The sequence below is a fragment of the Hemibagrus wyckioides genome, linkage group LG05, assembly GCF_019097595.1.
Source record: "Hemibagrus wyckioides isolate EC202008001 linkage group LG05, SWU_Hwy_1.0, whole genome shotgun sequence".
Taxonomy (NCBI): domain Eukaryota; kingdom Metazoa; phylum Chordata; class Actinopteri; order Siluriformes; family Bagridae; genus Hemibagrus; species Hemibagrus wyckioides.
This window is the reverse complement of record NC_080714.1, coordinates 26,221,759-26,243,208: the sequence shown is the minus strand read 5'-3', so window position 1 is coordinate 26,243,208 and position 21,450 is coordinate 26,221,759. Positions and strand designations below refer to the sequence as shown.

At 42.5% G+C, this 21,450-nt stretch overlaps 2 protein-coding genes across 5 annotated transcripts in view; both read right to left on the bottom strand.

Annotated features, from left to right (window-relative positions):
- The window catches only part of csnk1g2b (casein kinase 1, gamma 2b), a 28,267-nt gene extending 9,695 nt beyond the window's left edge, over positions 1-18,572 (bottom strand). The window contains exons 1-3 of one of the 4 annotated variants that reach the window (XM_058389344.1): positions 18,373-18,572; positions 10,442-11,165; positions 1,349-1,418 (exon numbers count right to left, since the gene is read on the bottom strand). In XM_058389344.1, coding sequence (XP_058245327.1) covers positions 1,349-1,418; positions 10,442-10,669 — 298 coding nt within the window. In that variant the 5' untranslated portion in view covers positions 10,670-11,165; positions 18,373-18,572. Of the gene's footprint in view, positions 1-1,348; positions 1,419-10,441; positions 11,166-11,280; positions 11,305-17,906; positions 18,073-18,372 lie in introns of those variants that run through there. The other 3 variants (XM_058389340.1, XM_058389341.1, XM_058389342.1) reach the window with 3 other exon arrangements.
- Positions 18,573-20,441: 1,869 nt separating this feature from the next.
- zgc:101100 (uncharacterized protein LOC445169 homolog) overlaps positions 20,442-21,450 on the bottom strand; it is a 1,983-nt gene continuing 974 nt past the window's right edge. The window contains exon 2 of the mRNA XM_058389028.1: positions 20,442-21,258. Coding sequence (XP_058245011.1) covers positions 20,857-21,258 — 402 coding nt within the window. The 3' untranslated portion in view covers positions 20,442-20,856. The remainder of the gene's footprint in view (positions 21,259-21,450) is intronic.

Sequence of the window (21,450 nt, the reverse complement as noted above, 5' to 3'; positions counted from 1 at the left end):
ACACACACGCGCGCGCACACACACACACACACACGCCACTCAAAGCTTCCTGCTTCCATTAGCCTGTACAACACTGAGAAATGAGTGAAACACGATATCGGTGAAAGATAGCAGCGAGAAACATCCGCACACATGGCCGGGTATTTTCAGAGAAGCGACCCACTACACACACACACACACACACACACACACACACACACACACACACACCCACACCCACCCTCTCTAAAGCTCTCTAAACACTTTTAAACAGAGTCTTATTTGACTAACTGAGACTAAAGTTTCTCACAGATGTAACAAAAATAAATAAATAAAAAAAGTTTACAGTGAAGTCACATCAGAAGTCAGAGTCGTGTGAGGAAGAGCCGGCGGTCAGGGAGACATTCCCCAGGCTCTGCGTAAGAGCCGTTAGCTGAAATTAGTGGTCGTGGGTGTTGTGGAGAAGATTAAGGTTCGTATTTTTGGAAATAAGTGATGTAGAAGCCTAAGTTTGTCCGGCTGAGAAACACGATCTGTGTATAGAAAGTACTCTTTTTACCTAACCTGAGATATTAAGGAAGTATCTGATTATTTGAATCTAAATCCTGCTGAAACAACAAACATTGCTTTCTGCCATGCTTTTAAGGCTTTCGATTTACTAGCTCCGCCCCCAGATGCTCGGCTCCACCCCTTTCCTTTAAATCTGCCAAAAAAGAAAAAAAGAAAAAGAAAAGCTTAATAGACAACGCTGATAAAGTGACCCTGCGATGACCCTTTTCCGGCTGCTGAAGGATCTGAGCAGATGGAGGTTGGAGCAGCTCCAGTGGCACGCGGTGCTGGTGGTGGTGGTGGAGGATATTCAATAATGGCGGCCGAGTTTGGGAAGAGCTGTAGCTATAAATACTGCAGGAGAGCCCAGTTGGCCCGCGCTCCACTCTCCACGCTCTTAACGCTCACACAGCTGGCGGCCTCCGGATCCCGTGAATGAAATCACTGTACTGCAGTAGTGTGTGTGTGTGTGTGTGTGAGAGAGAGAGGGAGAGATACAGAGAGAGAAAGTGTGTGTCCCAGTTCAAGGCACTGATCTCGCACCAGACAGGATGTCTATTTCATTTACAGGTTTAATAGTTGCCTGTAGTATCATTTAGAACAACTCTGTAATCCCTTAACACAGAGATAACATCTGCCCTGTGTGTTTTTGTTTTGTGTATGTGTGTGTGTGTGTGTCGCCTATCTCGCATCACCACATCAAAAACCTCAGAGCTCAACACCCCCGTCATTCTCACAGCACACAGGCAGGGAAAGAAAAAAAAAATAAGTGTGTATAAAGAGTGTGTGTCCAGCTGTGTATAAAACTCATCAGGCTTACCTGAGCTTCCCAGCTGTTTATAAAATCTGTACTCCAAGTGAAGCTGTGGTGCTCTGGACTTAATCGGTTCCTGAAGACAATAAAAAAACAAAACAACAAAATGTTAATTAAAAATGGATGTAAAGAAAAATAGTTTCTAACAATTAATAACAACGAACACAAAAAACATCAATATTTCCTTTGGCTGTGCTGATTGTTTTCTTGAACTCCCACTTCTGATTGGTCAGCGGGTGTTGATTCGTTTTCTCTTACATTTTCTCGCAGTTCTGAGATCATTCCCGGCTTTACGAGTTTATGTTAACGAGCTTACAGTAACTATCATTACAGGATCAGTGTCAGCATCAGAGCTCTGAAAGACTCAGAGGTCAACTTTACTTTTTCTTCAGAACAGAAGTTATTTACGTTTAGTTTGACATTTTTCACTATATGACAAGCATGTATTTTTTTTTGGCTTATTAACAATAAGAAAGAAAGAAAAAAAAACTAAAGTGAGGTGTTTGTAGCTTCTATAACAGGAAAGACGATGTTCTGTAGCAACAAATGTAACTATAAACAGATAAAAATACACTGTGGTGATGTCTGATTTTTTAAATAAATTGATGTGGTATAAGAAAAATAAAAGCCATCGTGGTGTTAAGAGTAACTATGTGACGCCACATCGCACCATCCTGGTGTTTATTTTTAGTGACGAATTCAGATAAAGTTTTCGTTCTGGATGAAGGTCCACATTGGGGTTTGATTCAATCACAAGCTTCATGAGGTTTAACTGTCATTTTAAGTGACTTTAACTTTTTATTCATCCCTCCATCCAATAACCCATACACCTGTGTCCATCCTTCCACCTGTGTCCATCCTTCCATCCAATAACCCATTCACCTGTCTGTTCATCCATCCAATAACCCATCCACCTGTACATCCATCCACCCACCTGTCAGTCCACCCATCCATCCAGTAGCCCATCCAACTGTCTGTTCATCCATCCAATAACCCATCCACTTGTCTGTGCATCCATCTATCAACCCACCCACCTGTCTGTCTGTCCATCCATTCACCCACTCACCTATCCACCCCTCCATCCAAAAATGCACACACCTTTGCAACCTGCCATCAATCCATCTGTCCATCCACCCATTTCTTCTAATTGTCTGTCAAGCCATCCATGCATCAACCCATCCACCTGTCTGTCCATCCACCCACTCCTCCATCCACCTCTCTCTTTTGTAATATAAAAAAAACTTTTATAAAAGCTTCCTTTTCTTCAGAAAATAAACACCTCTCTGCAGCCAGCATGATGTATCCATTCTGACCACGAAGCAGAAGTCTTTATCCCTCTCAGCGTGGAGCCGCCTCCTGCCGCTGAAAGAGAAATGACGGCCGGCATTAGGCTTTTTTGTAAACACATCTTGCAGGAAGTGGCTCAGACAGACGAGTGGAGTGTTTCCATCCATTCGTTTTTTCACACGCTCTAGACAGCCGTTTCTCAGCGCAGTGTTTAAGGAAATATGACACAGTTTCCACTTCACCCTGACGTGGATGATGATCGTGTCCTCCACACCGAGGCTGGGAGATTCGGTGGATACCTGGAAATCCTGATAAACAATCCCGATATCGTCTAACAGGCAGCGCGTCGGCCGGTGACGTCCGAAAGGCAAGCCAATAAAGCTATTTCCAGAGCGCTAATTAAATCAATACAGACGCATTAATGTCATAAACATGCTGGCAGACAGGAAGTGACTCACACAGGACTATGTCAATGCTGTAATGGATCAACAGCCTTGCTGGTGGTGGTGCTGCTGGTGGTGGAGGCCTCCTTTTATTTGTCTCAGGAAGAAATAAAAAAAAAAAAAAGCTTGGAAAGTGTTCCAGCGGTTAATGGAGTGCATCACAAAACACACTGCGTAATGCTTCTAGCAGCTGCACGGAGTCTTAGGTTACACAGGATCGGCTGAACGGCACCGACACGTCCCTCTGCTGGGACTGAAAATGTGGCAATGTCTATCTGTCTCTGTCTCTCTCTGACAGCCCTTCTGAATTTACCCAAAACGTACGTAACCTCCAGCCAGAGGTTTTGCTGTATTCTGTCTCTCTCTCTACTACTGTTTTCATGGCGCAGTTTGGAAGCAAACCTACGCGTCGTGATGCATCACAGAGATGACCCGATATGATATTTTGGTCATGTCGCCCTGCCCAAGCTTCTGGACACTGAACCGAGGCACTGAGCAGAACACTGGATCTTTTACTTGATAATAAACAGACTCGTGGTGTTTTTTGGCTTTGGTTTATTTCCCAGGTTTGAACTGAATAGTGTTTGCATGACTCCAGTGTTAATTTGTGAAATAGTACGATAAATAAATGGGTTTAAATTTAACAATGCTCACTATGTAAACTAGAAACTCTGTCAGGCGTATGTGTGTGTGTGTGTGTCATGCTCAGACCCAACCTAAAATAGCCTTATAATCACAACCCAGTAATTCAACCCAAGGCTAAGCTTAAACTCGTATGCACTACTCCTCTCCTCGCCTAAACCTGAGTGACCTCTGACCCTATCATAAGCCACAATTCCAGGGACAAAGCAGCTTAGCGCCTCACCTCCGGTACTATACGACCCTGCCTGCTCTTTAAGCTTAATCTCTTTACCATCACCATGATCTTTTAAATTCCAAAGAATGCAATGCAGCTACAAGATCGCGAAGACTCGCCTTGGCTAGTCATCGATCTACAAGAGGACGAGCTTGAGAGATAGCTCTGAGAGACAAAAGGACTAAAGAGCCACTGCATCATTGTGAATCTCTTGCAGTTTTACTTAGGTGAGTTTAAACTATGGACACTTGAACATATTACATTATGAATTACTGTACTGCTTTTGTGTGTGTGTTTTGCTGACGTTTTCCTACGGCCAGGTGATGCGTCACTCTTGCTGACCGGAGCAGCAGAAGTGAACAGAACCTGATCCGCAGCTTTGCATGATGACCATCAGCATGTTTTATTAAAATCACAAGCGTGCACTTTGTGCTCCAGTGCTAAGCTCAGCTTTGTGCTTTTATCCATCTTATGAGGGCAAAACAGGTTTCGACTGAAAGTAACAGTCATGTATTTGTACAAAACACTAATGATCTTCAAAACCAAGTCCATTTTTTCAACAATATTTAAAAAATAAAAAGTGTGAATAAATATAAACAAAAATTATAAAATAAAATTATAAATAAAAACATATAAAATAAGAAAAATCACTGTGTTTATTTTACTTAAAGAAATGATGTGGCAAATATATAAAAATAATTTAATAAAAAAATAGAAAAGAAAAGAAGGGGGGAAAACCGCCATTGTCTCAGAACCAGTGTCTCAACTGAGGTCATAACAGTCATAAGGGCGGAGCTACGTGGATGTGGGTGGGAACGGGGGCGGCAACATAAGGGGAAAATAATCAGATGATGATGACTAAGGGTTTTGTTCCTTTTATACACAGCAATTTGCAAACACTAAAATTTTTTACTATTACTTAAAAGGACGACACGTCGCGCCTTTTATCCGTTTATAGTTACGTGTAAAGTTAACAGTCACTTCCCCCCCCCATCGTCCTCAATGTCCATAAAAAAAAAAAAAGCTTGTCATGTTACGGAGAAGAAGCTGAGTTGAAAGACTTGACTCTTCAACAGTCGATTATTTAACATTTTTACAGTAAGAGTAGTTTCCTCACAGATACCAGCGATTATCTCTCTCTTTACATCTGTTCTTTAAAACTATAGAAACGATAACGAGTGCATGAGGAACCGCTGCTGTTTTTTAGGAGTCACTTGTTTAGAGATAACTGTGCGAGAGCTCTCGGTTGAAGACGTTAGTGTAACCCTGTAAAATTCTGGTGTGACTCAGTGATGCTGTGCGTCACATAAAAAGATACAGGTTAATATAAATAGCCTTTAAAGCTAAGGCAGCTCCACCCAGTAGAGCAAAGTTTAATAACCAGTGCTGAATCACCATTAGAGCAGCACACTGGACATGAGTGTGGAATCCCATTCTCATTACTGACATTCCTGTTCATCCCTCCACCAATCCATCTCTCTCTTCATCTATCCATATCCATCCACCCATTCATACCTCCCTCCATCTATCCACACCCATCCACACAACCCTCCACCACCCATCATTACTTCCCTCCATCTATCGCTCCCTACACCCATCCATCCAACTATTGAATCTTGAATCCATCCCTGTCTTCATCTATCCACATCCTCCTCCCATACACCCACCTATCCCTCCCAACCTCCCTCCACCCATCCATCTAACTATCTGTCCCTTCCTTCATCTATCAACATCCATCCACCCCCCATCCATTCCTCCCTACCTTCCCCATGCCTCCACCTAAGCATATCCATCCCTTCCTCCTTTCACCTATCCACATCTACCCAAACAACCCAACCACCACTTCCCACTTCTCTCCATCCATCTCTCCCTTCATCTATCCACATCCACTCCCAACCATCCACCTATCCCTCCACTAATCCCTCCCAACCTCACTCAACCCATCCGCCCAACTATCCATCTACCAATCCATCCATACCTCTCGTTGTCCTTCCACCCATCCATCCATATCTCCCTCCATCTATCCACATCCATCCAACAACCCCTACTTCCCTCCATCTATCCACATCCAAGCACCCATCCATCCACCTCTCTCTCCCAACCTCCTTCCATTCCTCCACCCATCCATCCAACTACCCATCCATCACTCCCTTCATCTATCCACATTCACCCCCGTCCACCCACCTATTCCTCCCAATCTCCTTCCATTCTTCCACCCATCCATCAGTCCATCTCTGCCTCCCTCCCTCTATCCCCATCCATCCAAACAACCCACCCACCAATCCCTACATCTCTCCATGCATCCCTCCCTACACCCATCCATCCTCATACATCTCTCTCTTATTACGTATAAAACCTTTATAAAGCTTCCACAGCTCCAAAACACTGGACCAGTGTATAAGGAACTGCATGAGGAAGCATTTTGACACATGTGGAGAAAAGAAAGTAGCTTTTAGACTCCAACAACAGAGTGAATCCTAAAAAAAGCATTTTAAACAAAAAAAGCAAAAATTTGTTCACAGGCTTCCACAACAGCTGTCCAGAATTATTGGCACCCTCACTTTCATTGGTGGGTTTTTTGTGTCATTAAACTAAACCACTAGTCTGTCTATGATTCATATCTGAAATAAAATTTGATTAAAGAGCATCTGTTCCATCTGGATCATTTTTCCCGTTCTTGGTGACATCCAATAAATCAAGAGTTGTACAATTATTTAGCATAAAGATGGACGATACGACCCAATCAATCATCTCACAACACACACAGACATTTCTACAGAATACTGAAGACCACAACGCCTACATCACGTCTGAGAAATGTATCGTGAAGCATCTTTGTTGTGAGAACGCCTCTCTGTCACGTCTTGAACGAAGACGAAAAAACAAAAAACAGAGTGTGATATTTCAGCTGTTTCCCCCAGCACTCTTGACACTTTCAGTTTCCCACCAGAAGCCGTGCATCACGTCGGCGCTTCGTCTTCAACGTGATTGGCTGATGCGGAAAGTCTAATCTAGTCATCTAGCCTTCTGTCCATTTGACAGAGTAGAGGAGGAAATTGATAGAGAGAGAGAGAGAGAGAGAGAGAGAGAGAGAGAGAGAAGAGAAGTAAGGAGTGAGAGACTAATGAACGGAGAGAGGGTTTAGTGAGTACTGACTGTCTGCGTCACAAGCGTGGAAGAGAGATGAGCCGGCTAACAGAGAGCTCTCACACACACACACACACATATATTAAACAAAGCAGCACGCTCACATTACAACAAAGTAGCTCTTTGGAAACAAACAACTGGGATCTCCTGCTTGGGTGGGTGTAGAAAACACACACACACACACGCACCAGGAGCTTGCTAACCAACTTCCAACAATACAGTAGTGTTACATTTTGTTGTGTGTCTATAGAGAATATATTAACATCCAAACAATCGTTTTGATTCCTATTTTGTTTTTTAATGTTACAAAAAGTTATCATGATATCAGCATTATATTGTCATATTGTACAGCCCTAATACACACACAGCCTTTCCCACTACACCCAGAGTCTCTCTGGCTGTGAGAAGGGACACAGCTGAACCTGAACTTGATGAGAAGTGGAAAACAAAGACGACCTTTCAGTAGCGTTTCTCTCTCCGGACCTGTCTGTGCCTCTTTTATTTGTTATTGCACATAAGCGTGTGTGTGTGTGTGTGTGTGTGTGTGAGAGAGAGAGTGAGAGATGAGTGTGACACCGACTCTCACCTTTGCGCTGCAACTGCTCTTGCAGCAATCTCACAGCTCCTTTAAGCTTCTGAGCTCACTAACTGGAGCGTGACACAAACACAGGTCCAGCTGTTCCAACACGGAGGTCAAGCAGCTCGCTCAGGAAACGCACTCCATAGAGCAGACAACATCAGAGCCCTGACTCCACCCTTAAAGTCTCAGATAATTTGACTTACAAGCAACGTGCAAAGAGGATGTTTCAGTGCTCGCATAACTGTATATAATAATAATAATAATAATAATAATAATAATAATAATAATAATATTAATAATTTGAAGATTTTATTTCTGGCTAAGGACCTGCAGGTTTAAACAGTCATTGAAACAAATCTAAATGTTTCATTAGAACCCAGGTGGGGTTCACACACGCATTCACTCACACTCTCTCTCACACATTCACTCACACGCACTCACTCACACCCACTCGCACAGTGAACTTGCGAGTCTGACAGTGGAATAATACTTCTATCTTCCTCTGTTAGGCCATAACTATAACTGTAAGAGAGTGTGTGTGCGCGCGTGTGTGTTTGTGAGAGAGAACTCACTATCAGTAAAAAATCCCTCTCCAATGCCAAGTTCCCTGACGGCCTTTTCCCACAACACACGCCAGCTTTATACGACTCCAATAAAACAGGCCAGGCCATATAATATTAATCAGCTCTTTAAACTATATGGACTGTTAAGTAGTTGGGAAAATCAAGAGGAATATCAGAACCCAAAACCCTTCACTCACACTAACGCACAGCATGCGAGTGGTGAATGAAGCTTACTGGATAGGTGATGATACCGTATCCATGGGCTATGTGGAGCTGGCGCTTGGTGCAGTTTCCTGGAGATAAAAATGGAGTTCTGACACCTACTTCCTTAAAGCGCGCTCGTCGTTCATGCTCATGTTTCAGAGGACGGGTTTACGACTGAAGGACAGCGCTTTGTCAGCGCAATCAGGCTAGGCACGGGCTATTAGCACGGAGCATGAAATGGTAACCTAATGGAAGCTAAATGTCAAAGCAGCGGCATCATCTGTGAGAAAATTACCCAGGATTTCATCAGCTAATCAGAAATTTTCAACGTAGTGACCGAAACTAAACAGCTAGATTTCTGACAGGATTGCATCCAGTTTCTGAGATGTTTTTCAACTCAGCACAGTTGTAAAGAGTGGTTATTTAACATTGTGTCATCTCACACCATTCTTGAGTCTACGGTACAAGAAAACTCCTGGAGTTTACAGAAACACTCCAACCAATCAAAGTTCTCCTCATTCTTGATGTCCTGTTTAAGTAGTCTTTATTCGTCACATATACATTACTGCACAGTGAAATTCTTTCTTCGCATATCCCATCCTTGGGGGTTGGGGTCAGAGCACAGGGTCAGCCATGATACAGCGCCCCTGGAGCAGGGTGGGGTTAGGGGCCTTGTTCAAGGACCCACTGGTGACAGCTTGGCGGTGCTGGGGCTTGAACCCCAATCTTCCAGTCAACAACCCAGAGCCTTTACCAGACCTGCATCTGCATGACACTGATATCATGCACTACGCTACTGCCGTCACCCGATTGCCTGATTGGCTAACGCATACGTTTGTTTTTGTTCTGCTTTTTTAAACCCTGCTTGCTCACTGCTCCACTACAACCATGTGAAACGAGCGATTTGTCCACCGGCGGATAAAATAAACACCTAAAAATAAAACACGGCGTGTCACGTTATATTTAGAGGCCGTGTCCAACAGTGAGCTGCAGTAGGAAAGGCTGGCTCTGTAAGAAAAAGTCGATCGTAAATAATTCAAATACAGCTCTAGTCAAAAAGTTCACTCTGAAACAATTTCCTTCTGAAGCCCTGAGAGGCGTGCAGGTAATTTATTGCAGGGTTTGCAGTCGCCCACTAGGATGTTGCTGAGCAAGCAAAGCTTCACCTCCGTTCCTCCTACCTCACCCATCTGCACACCACCAGAGGAAAGAAATCAGTGAATCACTCGGGCGGTAAACATGGTTTCTCCCGTTTCATCAGGTCATGTTTAGAGAAAACACTTCAGTCTTCATAAATGATCTGCTTGTCTACACAATAACAGAGGAAATTTGTCAAATCACAAAATTATACACCCCCCCCCAGAGCAAACTACTGATTATACTCCAAAACAAAGCGGATCTACAATCAAAAGAAAAATATTACAAAAATTAGATACGCAAATAAACGCGTTGTGAGTAAATCTATTTGTGAATCGTGGATTTGTTTTTTTTTTTAAAACCTGCATGTCCAGCAACTAGTCATTTGTCCATCTTTTACTGGGGGAGAGACCCCACACCAATCCACACTGATCTGTGACACATATGTGGACTTAGCTCGGAAATGAGAAGAATGAAGCTGGAATTTCAAGCTACAAAGTGAGAAAAGAACAAACTACTAACGCTAATGTTATTACTCCTGAGTTTGATCGATTTACTTTCTCAAAACAGCAAACTACAGAGTCAGCTTTAGATTAAACCAACCCAGGTGTCTGTACTCACATGGCTTTTAGCCCCTTCAAGCCGTGAAGCTGCGATGTTTTATTTCCTGTTGACAGCGTGAGCAGATACACTAACACTCATTACAGGTGAATGAGTGAAACTACAGACCGAGCAGCTGGCGCTTTTGCCCGAATTTAAGCTATAATATGATGTTTTGAAAGGCATGTGTGAAGCCGAGTCATTTGAGCTCATTTGCATATTGCACCGTGTGGAGTTTGAGTGTGGTTAAAATGGTGTCACCACGTTATTACATTCCCTTACCAGTTTAATTGCCACATATTCGTTGGTGTAGAGGTTCTTGCCGAGCCGCAGCTCTCCAAAGTTCCCGCAGCCGATCTTCTTTCCCACGCGGAAGTTGGGTCCGACCATGAGGACGCCAGAGGTTCCGCCCGTGCTCCGGCTCGTGTGCCCGGGCCTCCCCCCGCCCGGTTTGGACATCCTCCTGCCCTCGTCGGCTTCTGCCCTCCCACCTCTCTTATCAAAATCCATAAGCTTGTGGTACCCTGGCCTCTCCACGGTTACTCGCCGGCCATGCAAAGCAGAGAGGCGTCAAAACGAGGGCCAGGGGTTTAGTGGAGAGGGGTGGGTCAGAGAGCTAAATCTGCACGCAAATCACGCCTGTACAGCTGAATCCACGACGGCGTTTAAACGTCACGTTAATCCGTCACGGCTGGTGCGGCCGCGTTACTGCCTGACTGAGGCAGGGTGTGCTAGCACGTGCACGCACGCATATACAAACAACCCCCGCATGCACTCAAACACACGCGCGCACACACACTCATTCGCTCGCTCACACACACACACACAAACATTCACACACAAAAACAATTCCTGCTACAGGATCCAATCGGCCACCGCTGAACGTCCAGGACTCCGCATGGCTGCTCCGAGTCATTCGATGGAGAAAACCTTCCTCATGTCCAAGTCCAGAGGCAGAGGCGAAGACAACGGCGAAGGTTCAAGAGACTCTTTCGCCACTAGATATCTGTAAGATGATTAAAAAAACAACTTTAGATTTGTAGAAAAAAAAACATTTCTTGCATAAAATATTATTTTTTGTATTTATACCAATAATACTAAATCCACAGACATTACAGAACCTGATAAACCACCTCTGCACGGAGGTAATCCACCGCAGTGTACAGACTAGCCTGAGGAAGATATTAGCCTTGTTGATTAATACTCGCCATAAAAAAACACTGATTTATAATGTTTACATGAAGTCAAGCACAAATAAAAGAGTGAAGCGACCAAGCAGCGACTGCACTGTTGAAGGAGAAACACTACGGCCTGGAAGCATTTATCAGTCCGGGACGACGCAAACTGAAAATGAGGTGCACAGCGGTCATGGGATTTTACAGCGTGGAACAGAAGGGTCGCAAATTACAAGCCAAGCAATGCTCATATCAGGTTCAACGACCTCACTGTACTCTTAAAGTCCCGGAGTAGAGACTGTGCTCATCACAGTGGGTCATTTGTTTGCTCAAACTGAACATAAATAAGAGCTGTGAATCCTTCCTGCTGTCCTGTTGACAAAACTGAATGAACGATGATTAGGAGAGGGTTCACACTGAATCGGTGCAAGTCGGTCACGTGTATAATTGAAACAAATAATTTTAAAAAAACCCTCTTTTAATCATTAGTTAGAAATACAGTGATGGAAAAAAAATCCAGAAATTAAAAACAACTACGTTTAAAAAACAAACAAATAAATAATAATAAAGAGGCTTAATTGCTATCTAACATAAATGACTCATTTCAAATGAATCAAAAGCAGTGTTTATTCCAAATCTCCAGAACACACACTTCTACATCTTGGTGCTTTGGCTCAGGTTAGCAGCTCAAATCTACTTTAAATAAATAAATAAATAAATAATAAAAACAGTGCAACCCACAGCATACATCAAGTTTGATTCACTTTCTGCAGACGAGTCGATTCAGAGTCAAATCTTTTTCTAATTTTAAATCGTACCCTGCAAGAAGCTCACAGGGAACCGGAACGAGACAGAGCTATCGAGACGGTTGTTCTTTTTTTTTTGTTTTTTTTTAGAGTGCATGCTCAACTGTATAAAGAAGGAAAAAACATGGCAGGGTTCGATTCTTATTAAAACCCCTCCGCATCTGTGAACACAAACTATAACAGCAACCTGTTACCCTGTGGCTAGCACAGACCCCACACAACTTGCAATATTACTCAGCATACATACAGTACACACACTCATCACTCACACACACACAATCTGACATTCCACCACAGTGCTGTTCACATCTTGATTCTCGACAGTGTTGATTAGTTTTTGGCTTTTTTCCATATTTACGACTTACGCGCCTTAAAGTAACACGTACACTCGTTTCCTGTAAGCAGACGTTTATTTAGCAGTTATGGAAGGAGTCTCCAGTTTTAGCGCTTTCTCATTCACTTCTCAAAATCTGCACCTTTTAAAATCCTGAAGTTTTTGACAGGCATAAAAGAGAGTGATGTATATAGCGGCTAGAATGTGATCATTCCAGTAACTGCAAATGGATAAAAATTACAACAATAAAAACTGTGTAATCATTGGTGAAATTTCTGTGGTATAAGAGAAATGAAACACGGAAACAGTTACATTACATAATGCAGTTGATTATGTTCCTATACCAGCATGACCCTGAATGTTTTATTCTTTAATTAATGGACAATTTCATGAAAGCACGGCATCAGGTAAAACAGGACACGTCCGGTGCTACTCACAGTACCAAGGTAATGACTGGACACACTTATTAACATTATTTACTCTCCAGTGTCACTGTAATGACGATGAGGTTCCTTTCTGAGCCTAGATCCTATCAAGGTCTCTTCCTCATATCATCTCAGGGAGTTTTTCCTCAGCACAGTCGCCTCAGGCTTCTTATTATGGATAAAACAGTAACTTAACTTTAAACTTAATAATAGAGACAATGTCCTTTGTTAACTGAACTGAAACTGACCGTGTGTTTTATTCATTCAGATTCACTCCAATAATCCAGATTTAAGGAAATTAAATTTTCAAAAGCATTAGAAATAGTTTGTCCAAGGATCAAGATCATAATAAAATATACATCTGAAAACGTCTTCACACATCGAGATAGATTTAGTTATATTATTGAGTTTCATGACAATTTTCAAAATAAAATACACAACAGATAAAAAGGTCAAATGGGATTAAGGCTCAACTGAATAAATTTGAATGTTTTTGCTACACAGAAAGAAAAGATGAAATGCTGAAGGTTTCGTCTGGTTTATAATTAACGCACATCCTTCAGCAAAGAAGGAAAGAAGTGACACAGGTAAGGCAGGAACTCTTCAAACTCTAAACACGGCTTCGCAACCAACCATCGACGGCCACCGGGTGAAGGCCTCGCAGCCGTGACAAAGAACATCGCGCACCAGGAAGAGTACGTGCTCCAGGTCCTCCGTAATTATTGGAACGGAAAAGCAGATACATTCGATTTTGTTTCGCTATCGGCTCAAGACATTCGGGTTTAAGATGAACACGACGATAGACCAGAATTTCAGTTTTCATTTCCTGGTAGTTACATCAACTTTGAACACTGAACCTTTTGTTTGTTTGTTTTTTTAACTGATCAAAAATATTGGAACAGGTGTTTCTGGTTGTCCAGGTGTGTCCTGTTAGATTGATGGTTTAAACGCTTAACAGCTCTGGATGTCTGCTCTTTGAGCCCTGGGTTTCACCTGTGAAGTTTTCTTTAAAATAAGGATAAACCAACATGAAGGCGTCTATGGGAGAAAAGCAAGCTTAGTTTTGAAGGAATATAAACTGATCAGAATTTCATAAAGATATAAAGAGACAATATTGACATCTACCAAAGTGATGGAAAAACCAAAAGTGTAGAGAAAGAAAGGATCTGCTAATGTTCTGAGATATACAAGCTCGTCCGTGAAGCATGGTGGTGGTAGTGTCTCGGCTTGGGCTTGCACGGCCGCTTCGGGAACCAATCTCACTAATCTGCACTGATGACGATGTACATGACGGATGAATTCAGACGTCTAGAGAAACATTCAGTCTACCAATTTACAGAGAAATGTCTCCTGTATAATTAAGAGGAACTTCACCAAGATGTAAGGCAACGACCCAAAACATACTGCCTAGACAACGGGGAGGGAAAGTGAAAGGTTTGCGACTGGCCAAGCCTCAACCTAACTGAGCAGCATTTCACCTCCTGAAGAGAGAAACCCAGTAAAACAAACAACAGCTGAAAGAAAACATCCACAAAAGAAGAATGCAACAGATGTCAGCGGTTTGATGCAGTTACTACAACTGCTAGATATGCAACCAATTTCATTTTAAAACTACCAAAAGCGTCAAGCTGTTTAACAGATCTAGAGCTGAAATTCTGATCCATCATTTGATCCTGAACACAAATGTCTTAAAAGAATAGCCCTTGCCGTTCCGATACTTTCGGAGGGGACTGCATGTGTGTGCCTGGAGTCTTCCTGATGGTGATGGTGAGTCATGTAATATTTAACGTCACTCTGGGTTTCTGAAATATTTATCAGCGACAAAATGACATTGCTTGGCCCGAGCGGCAATTAAGGCAAATTTTCAAGCAATTACTTTCCCTGCTGTTCTTTATTTGACAATCTATCCAGCACACCACAGGAGCTTAAACGTCATGATCCTTCTCCAGACATCAGACGCTGACGTATGTGAAGGAGGAGGAGAAAAAAAGTAGTTTCTCAGAAGGAGATTGATCGAGACATGAGTGCTCCACGGTTCAACATGTAGGTCAGTCAAACACGGGAATAAAGAAGCATTTCGATGATATAGGTTATGAAAAGCTTGGAAGGAATGATCAGAGATTGTTGGCGTCTCTGGTAAGCAGATGTAGCTAGCACACAGAAGACCATAGCCTGCAATTCTACGAAGTTAGAAGCTACTATGAAATATAACATGCAACACATTAAAACAAACAACCGATTCTCACTGCCAAGTGAGTTATTACACTGATAATAAATAAAGAATGCACAATTTGGGTCACAGCAACAAAACATCATAAAAAAGAAACTGGAAGGAACCTACTAAAACAAGCAGTGTACTAAAGAGCATTGAAAAGGAAAGAACAGCGATTGTTGTGAACGCAGCCATAACCAAGGCACAACTCAATCCAACACAGACGGCCTTTCACTGGTTCTTCTTCTTTTACGACATTTTAATTCCGTCCTAAAGCGAAAGAGAAGCAGGAACGTATCTAGATATGAAACTGTCCGCCGACGATTACGAGAAGCAACAAGAAGATATTCATTCAAAAACTAACATGGCGGCCAATGTAAAGGAAATAGTTTCTTCACGTGTGTCACATCTAAATGATTAATTTTACTGCTTTTAAGCAGTTTAAGCATCAGGGTGATTTCAGGACTAGACATTTTGCTGAGTCTGAATCAAAGCGAAACTGACACTTCTGCCTTGTACTCATAAAAATCCTTTACAGAAAAAGTCTGTACAGAAATCACAAAAAACATGGAAATTAAGCTAAATAAATGCTTAGAAAAACAGCTACATCCTACATTATTCTTATGTTTGTCCAAATATCTAGACAGCTTTGTTCTGTAGCATTACAGCTCTGTCCTTTGGCTCACTTCAGCAGCTGATATCTTAAAGAACAAAACAACCCAAAACACATCATGTTTGATTCGCTTCCTGGAGTTGAACTGATTCAGAGTGGATTCACTTTGTCACTGAATCATGTTGAACTCATGTTTGATCACAAGCGGACTGATATCACCTCGCTCGGACGCTCTCGGACATTGCTCGGCGATTGCTGCGTTCTCACCTGTCCAAAGAACCTCAACAAAGGAGAAATCACACCAGGGTTTGATTCACATGGACTAATCCCTTCATGTCTGGAAGCACTGACTGAATTGTATAGAATGTCTTTGTATGCTGTAACATTACAATGTTCCTTCACTGGAACCAAGAATCTCAAACACTGATCCAGCAGGACAATGCCACTGTGCACAAAGCCTCTGAGCTCCATTAAGACATGGCGTGGAGGATAAAGTTGGAGTGCAAGAACTGGAGTGTCCCTGACTCAACCCCACTGAACACCTTTGGGATGAACTGGAACTGAAGCCTCACCACTCTCTCATCATCAGTATCTGATCTCACTAATGCTCTTGTAGAATATGTGTATGATCACAAATCCCCACAGCCATGCGCCAACATCTTCCCAGAAGACAAGAGCGGAGCTTATTATTATCATGAAAGCAGAATCAGAACGTCATGTGACAAGTTGAACCAATCACAATCATGTCTCTGGGAGAATGAATAGCATCGACATCTGGACTCTAGACAGGTTTTTTTTTCCAAGAAGACTCAGGGGTTATATCTCTGAAGCACTCACAGGCTCGGAAAACAGCGTTCACACATCATCAGACTGAAACCAGATTTGGGTGCGAGTCCATGTGAAATCGACTTCAATTCATCCCAATTCTAATTACGGCCACATCCTAAAACTAATACACGAATTGTGAACCCTGCGTACAAAAGTATGAAGCCAGGAGTCGCCTGAAAGTGCGGTTCAAGCCGCCCGTCCGTGTCGACTAACGAGTCTAACCAGGAAGCAAAACAAACGGGTTCGCCAGCCAGGATTCATCTTCATTCATACCTTCAACAGAAAAGAAAATCTGCCCCTTAATCTCAATCAAAGCTCAGACTACAACACACACAAAAAAAAAGATTCACGATTTAATCCAAACAGCATCTGCATAATCTGGAAAAGAAAAAAGTCTTGTTCGGACAAAACTGGACAAAACAGGAAGCACGAAGCGCTCGACTTAAAGTTCAACCAGCTTTTAGACGTCTAACACGAGGATTAAAGCAAATAATCCTGATTGAACAAAGTAAATAGAATGACAAGTGAGGAATTATTGAATGATCAAAATGTCCACAAGGCTGTAAAACAGTCTTTACATGATGTCAGATCAAGGAAATATCTGGGTTATTTCGACAAAACAGGTCTTACAACATTAGGACACTGGTAAATCCAAGTCGAAAACATTTTTTAAACTCTGTTGTTTCAACTTGTTTTTTCAGTCCAGCTGATCACTTTCGTCCTTCTTGTCCTTTCTCAGTCTCCTTTTTGTTTTTTCCATTTTCTGTAACATGCTGTATAAATACATGACTAGACTAGATGAGTAGTTTGAAACAAGGATTAATGAGATACATCTCTGTTTATTTTGGCACCAGATGCCATATATATATATGGTTTTAACTCTCTCCTCACACCTATACAAGACAAGACATGGCTTTACCTGCAAAAACTAAATCCTAGGAAAGGTTTGCTAGCAGGATAGCTGACCAACATTCCCCAAAACAATGCCGAGATCTTTAACACACGATTTTACACGGCAAAGGGATAAGTGGCTTTATTGGGATTGATATTAATAGCAGTCCCATCAAGGATTCTCTGTGATTAAACATTATTGTACAACATCAAATACTAATAAAAAAAATATCCACAGCTAAGCTTCTAGCTTGGAAGTAAACACTTCTTTTAGAATTTAATGACGCCGCTGTTAAACGCACACGATATATACATATATAAAAAGGGTGTCTTTATATCCATTCGCTTATCGAACATTATCTGGGACTCCATACGCTAAGTTTAGTGGGCTTGTCATTTTAGTTAGCGCTAGCTACTAGCCACTGCTAGCCGAACGAATTTAACAGAAATAAAATAAAATTACCTCTTGTCTCTTAAACGCATTTAATCGCCTTCTAACCCCCGTCCTCGCGAATTAAATCCCAATCCTAATGTATGTGCAACACAAATACGCAACTAAATCGCACCTAAAACTTACTACTTAGCATGCTAGCTAATAATCCATTTCTCTGGTAATAGCAGCTAAGCTCATATAGCTAGGTCGCTGGCAGTCCCGCCTGCTGGGCTGGGATTGGCTAGTCATGTCGGCTAACCGCATTCAATTGGTTGACAGTACATATTCCGAGTACAACTAACCAATCCTAGAGCGGGAGGCGGGAAGACGAGTGATGGGGGGGAGGGAGGGACAGGCAGCTCGTTTACATCGTTAGTTTTTAGCCACTTAGCTACCTGGGCTAGCTAGCTTGCTAGCTAACGTTTCGATTGAAGTATTTTCTTGTGATATTTTGAGTAGCTTGTGTAATAAACGGATAGAATGAAGACGGGTTTACCTGAAGGTTCACAGTTTGGATGCCGCAAGCCCATATATTCCCGCATTCATGGCTTTAAATTGTGTTTTATTTGATTTTTCTATATATTTTTTTAAATCTCCACAGCGGCTAAACGCGGATTCGCTGTTGTCTCTTTAAGCCTGCTGAAGTCGGTGAGCGCGAGGCGTCAGCAGAGTCAGTCACTCCCCATAGCACTTTCAGAACAAACACATCCGGACTGGAGAGAATGCGGAGTCCTGCTTTTACCAACATGTCCCTACTACACACAGCCCAGAGAAATGACCACGTTTCTGCCTGTCCTGTAGCATCAATCAAACACTTTAATCCATTACTCCTTATTGAAAGAACCTTAGGCTGTTTGGCAGAATGGTGGTATGCTTCACATGAACACACTGCGGTTTGAGTTTAACCAGGTGTCTCAGCCAAAAACGTTCATAGAAATGAAGGTCAGAACATTAATTACCACCTATTTACAGCTAGTCTACACAAAAGTAAGAGTTGCTTCTGACAGTACATCAATAATCATGTATCTTCAGTAAGAGCTTCATGTTGGTCTGATGTCTACCTCAGGAACGCTGGAGGTGAGGTCGGAATGGACCCTGGATGGGACACCAATCATTGTGACCAGTTGTTATTCTACTTAGCATGCTTTTATGGTCAGGAACCTAGAGGACATGGAGAGAGAGAGAGAACTTGAGAAACCCTGGACTCCATCACTGCACCAAAAACTCATCAAGACACCTTTCAAAAGCGAGATCTATTTGGAGTCCCGGTCTCTTGTATGGTTCTATCTAGACTCTTGAAGGTGTATTGTTTTTTTGGGTATAGCACCATGTGTCACTGATTTGAACAAAGAAATGAGGGTTCATTGGATACTTAAGGGTTCTAAGCTCCAAAAACAACGTTGAGCTAAGGATAGGGAAACACTCTGAGGGTTAGTGTTAGTGTGAAATAGAACCATGCACAATGAGCATTTATTCATTTTCAATAACCACTTTATCCTGGTCAGGGTCATGGTGTGTATCCCAGGAACGCTGGCAGTGAGGCAGATACAACCAGGATGTGATGCCAGTTCCACACACGGTACCACACACTCTCATTCACACCATTGCCAAATCCACCTACTGTCAGTGGGATGAAACCAGAGAACCAGGAAGAAACCCCATGGGGAGAACATACAAAAGTCCACACAGACAGTAACCTGAGCTCAGGTGACATTGGAGCTGTGAGTTAGCAACACTACCTGCTGCACTGCTCACACTTTCAGCATTGTTCACTTGCGTACCTTTTGTACGTTTAAGGATTAATATTGTTCTTTTTAAAACCTTCCACAGTTGTCGTGACCTTTGTCTTGACGTTTAGCATTAATGCTCCAAACAAAGACAGGTTACACAGCTACTAACACGGGTTAAGACCCATGTTGTGACATCACAACTGTATGAGCTAGGGGTGTGGCTTATTTGACTGACAAGCTATTAAGATGCATCAATTTGTACATACATAGTGGAAAACTAATACTAATGTGATGGATACACATCTACTAACACGGGTTAAGACCTATGTTGTGACATCACAACTGTATGAGCTAGGGGTGTGGCTTATTTGATTGACAAGCTATTACTATGCATCAATTTGTACATACACAGTAATGTAATGGTTTCAAAACTTATATCTTTGAATATTTTAAGCCTTTTTTAAAAAATCTCCATTTGCTTGGATTCACTTTGTTTTCCCCCGGATACAATCCAGCAAAAGAAACCTTGCTTCTGCGATTAGTGTCATGAACAAAACGAGCGCCTGCGTAAAAAAACCCATGACTCATTCACTCTACTGTGTTCTCGCTGCTTGGCTACCGGCGAGTAAGCGCTCGAACACAGCTCATCTTTTTATTCCTGACCCACCTGTAATGATGTCACGCTGTCCAGAAGCTCTGGTGACGCAGCCAGAGTTTGCATGTATTGTCATGCCCACCTTTATGTGCGTCAGCACACAATAGGAATTATTAGTCACTGGAGTAGCTCTATAGCATTGAAAATGATTTTAATATATTGTATACAAAAAACGATCGCCATTTTGTCATGCTGTCTGTCAGGTTTGTTCAGACATTAGCACCTTTGTGTGTGTGTGTGACCAGGATTTCAGCAAACTTTATTTCATCATCTACGGCATTATCAGAAGGCAAACATTTGAGCAAGTTGCACCAGTTTGGAAAGAGGCCAATACTTTTCAGCACAGTGAGAACCATGAGAACTCACACCAACATTTTACATATGAAAATGCATTAAAAAAGTGCTTAAAAAAAGAAGAAGCTCTGAGCAGATGTGTAAACATTCGAGTCAAGGGATCGTTTAAAAAGCAATTACAAACACTACAGTCCTAACATGAACTTTCCCTCGAGTCACAGTCCAAAATCCGGAGCTCCCGCTCCTCTACTAAAGCCGATAACTGGCTCAACCAGGTTTGTGTTTTGTTTGGGTGGTGCAGCTACAAGTTCAGACATGGATGTGCCATGGATTTAATGTGTAGCCCGAGGCTGCCGCATTTACGCATTTGCATGACGTCTGCGGTAACGCTGCGAGGCTGTACCGAGGGTACGAAGGAAGCCGAGAAAGGCAGAGCAACAGAGAGGAGGCTTGGATGCTTGAGCTGTTCTCCGAAAGCAAACGGTCGGAAAGGAGACCCCAAGCTCGGAACCCGGAAACGATCCGTGTCGTCTGTGGAACTGCTGACACGACTAGCCCCGAGGTCTGAAAGCGGCGTTTCTCGCTTCTCTTCCTCTGAGAGCTCGGCTTTCTCTCGTTCGGTGTTTTCTGGAACATGTCTTTTCGGGACAGGAGTGAATCGCTGGCCTTTGCGGAACTTTGCACGCCTGTTCTTGAACCACACCTGGAAAAAAAAAGAGCCGGATTTACATGTACGCTTTTAATCAAAGTCAGACGTAATACGGTGACAGAGCAGGTAGCAGCTCGCTGTTAGGGGATTTGCTCAACAAAGCAGATCTTTGCAACCTGATATTTGAACCTAAGAAAATTTCGACCATTAAAATTCCGATCCTAAAACGTAGCAATGTCACAGGGA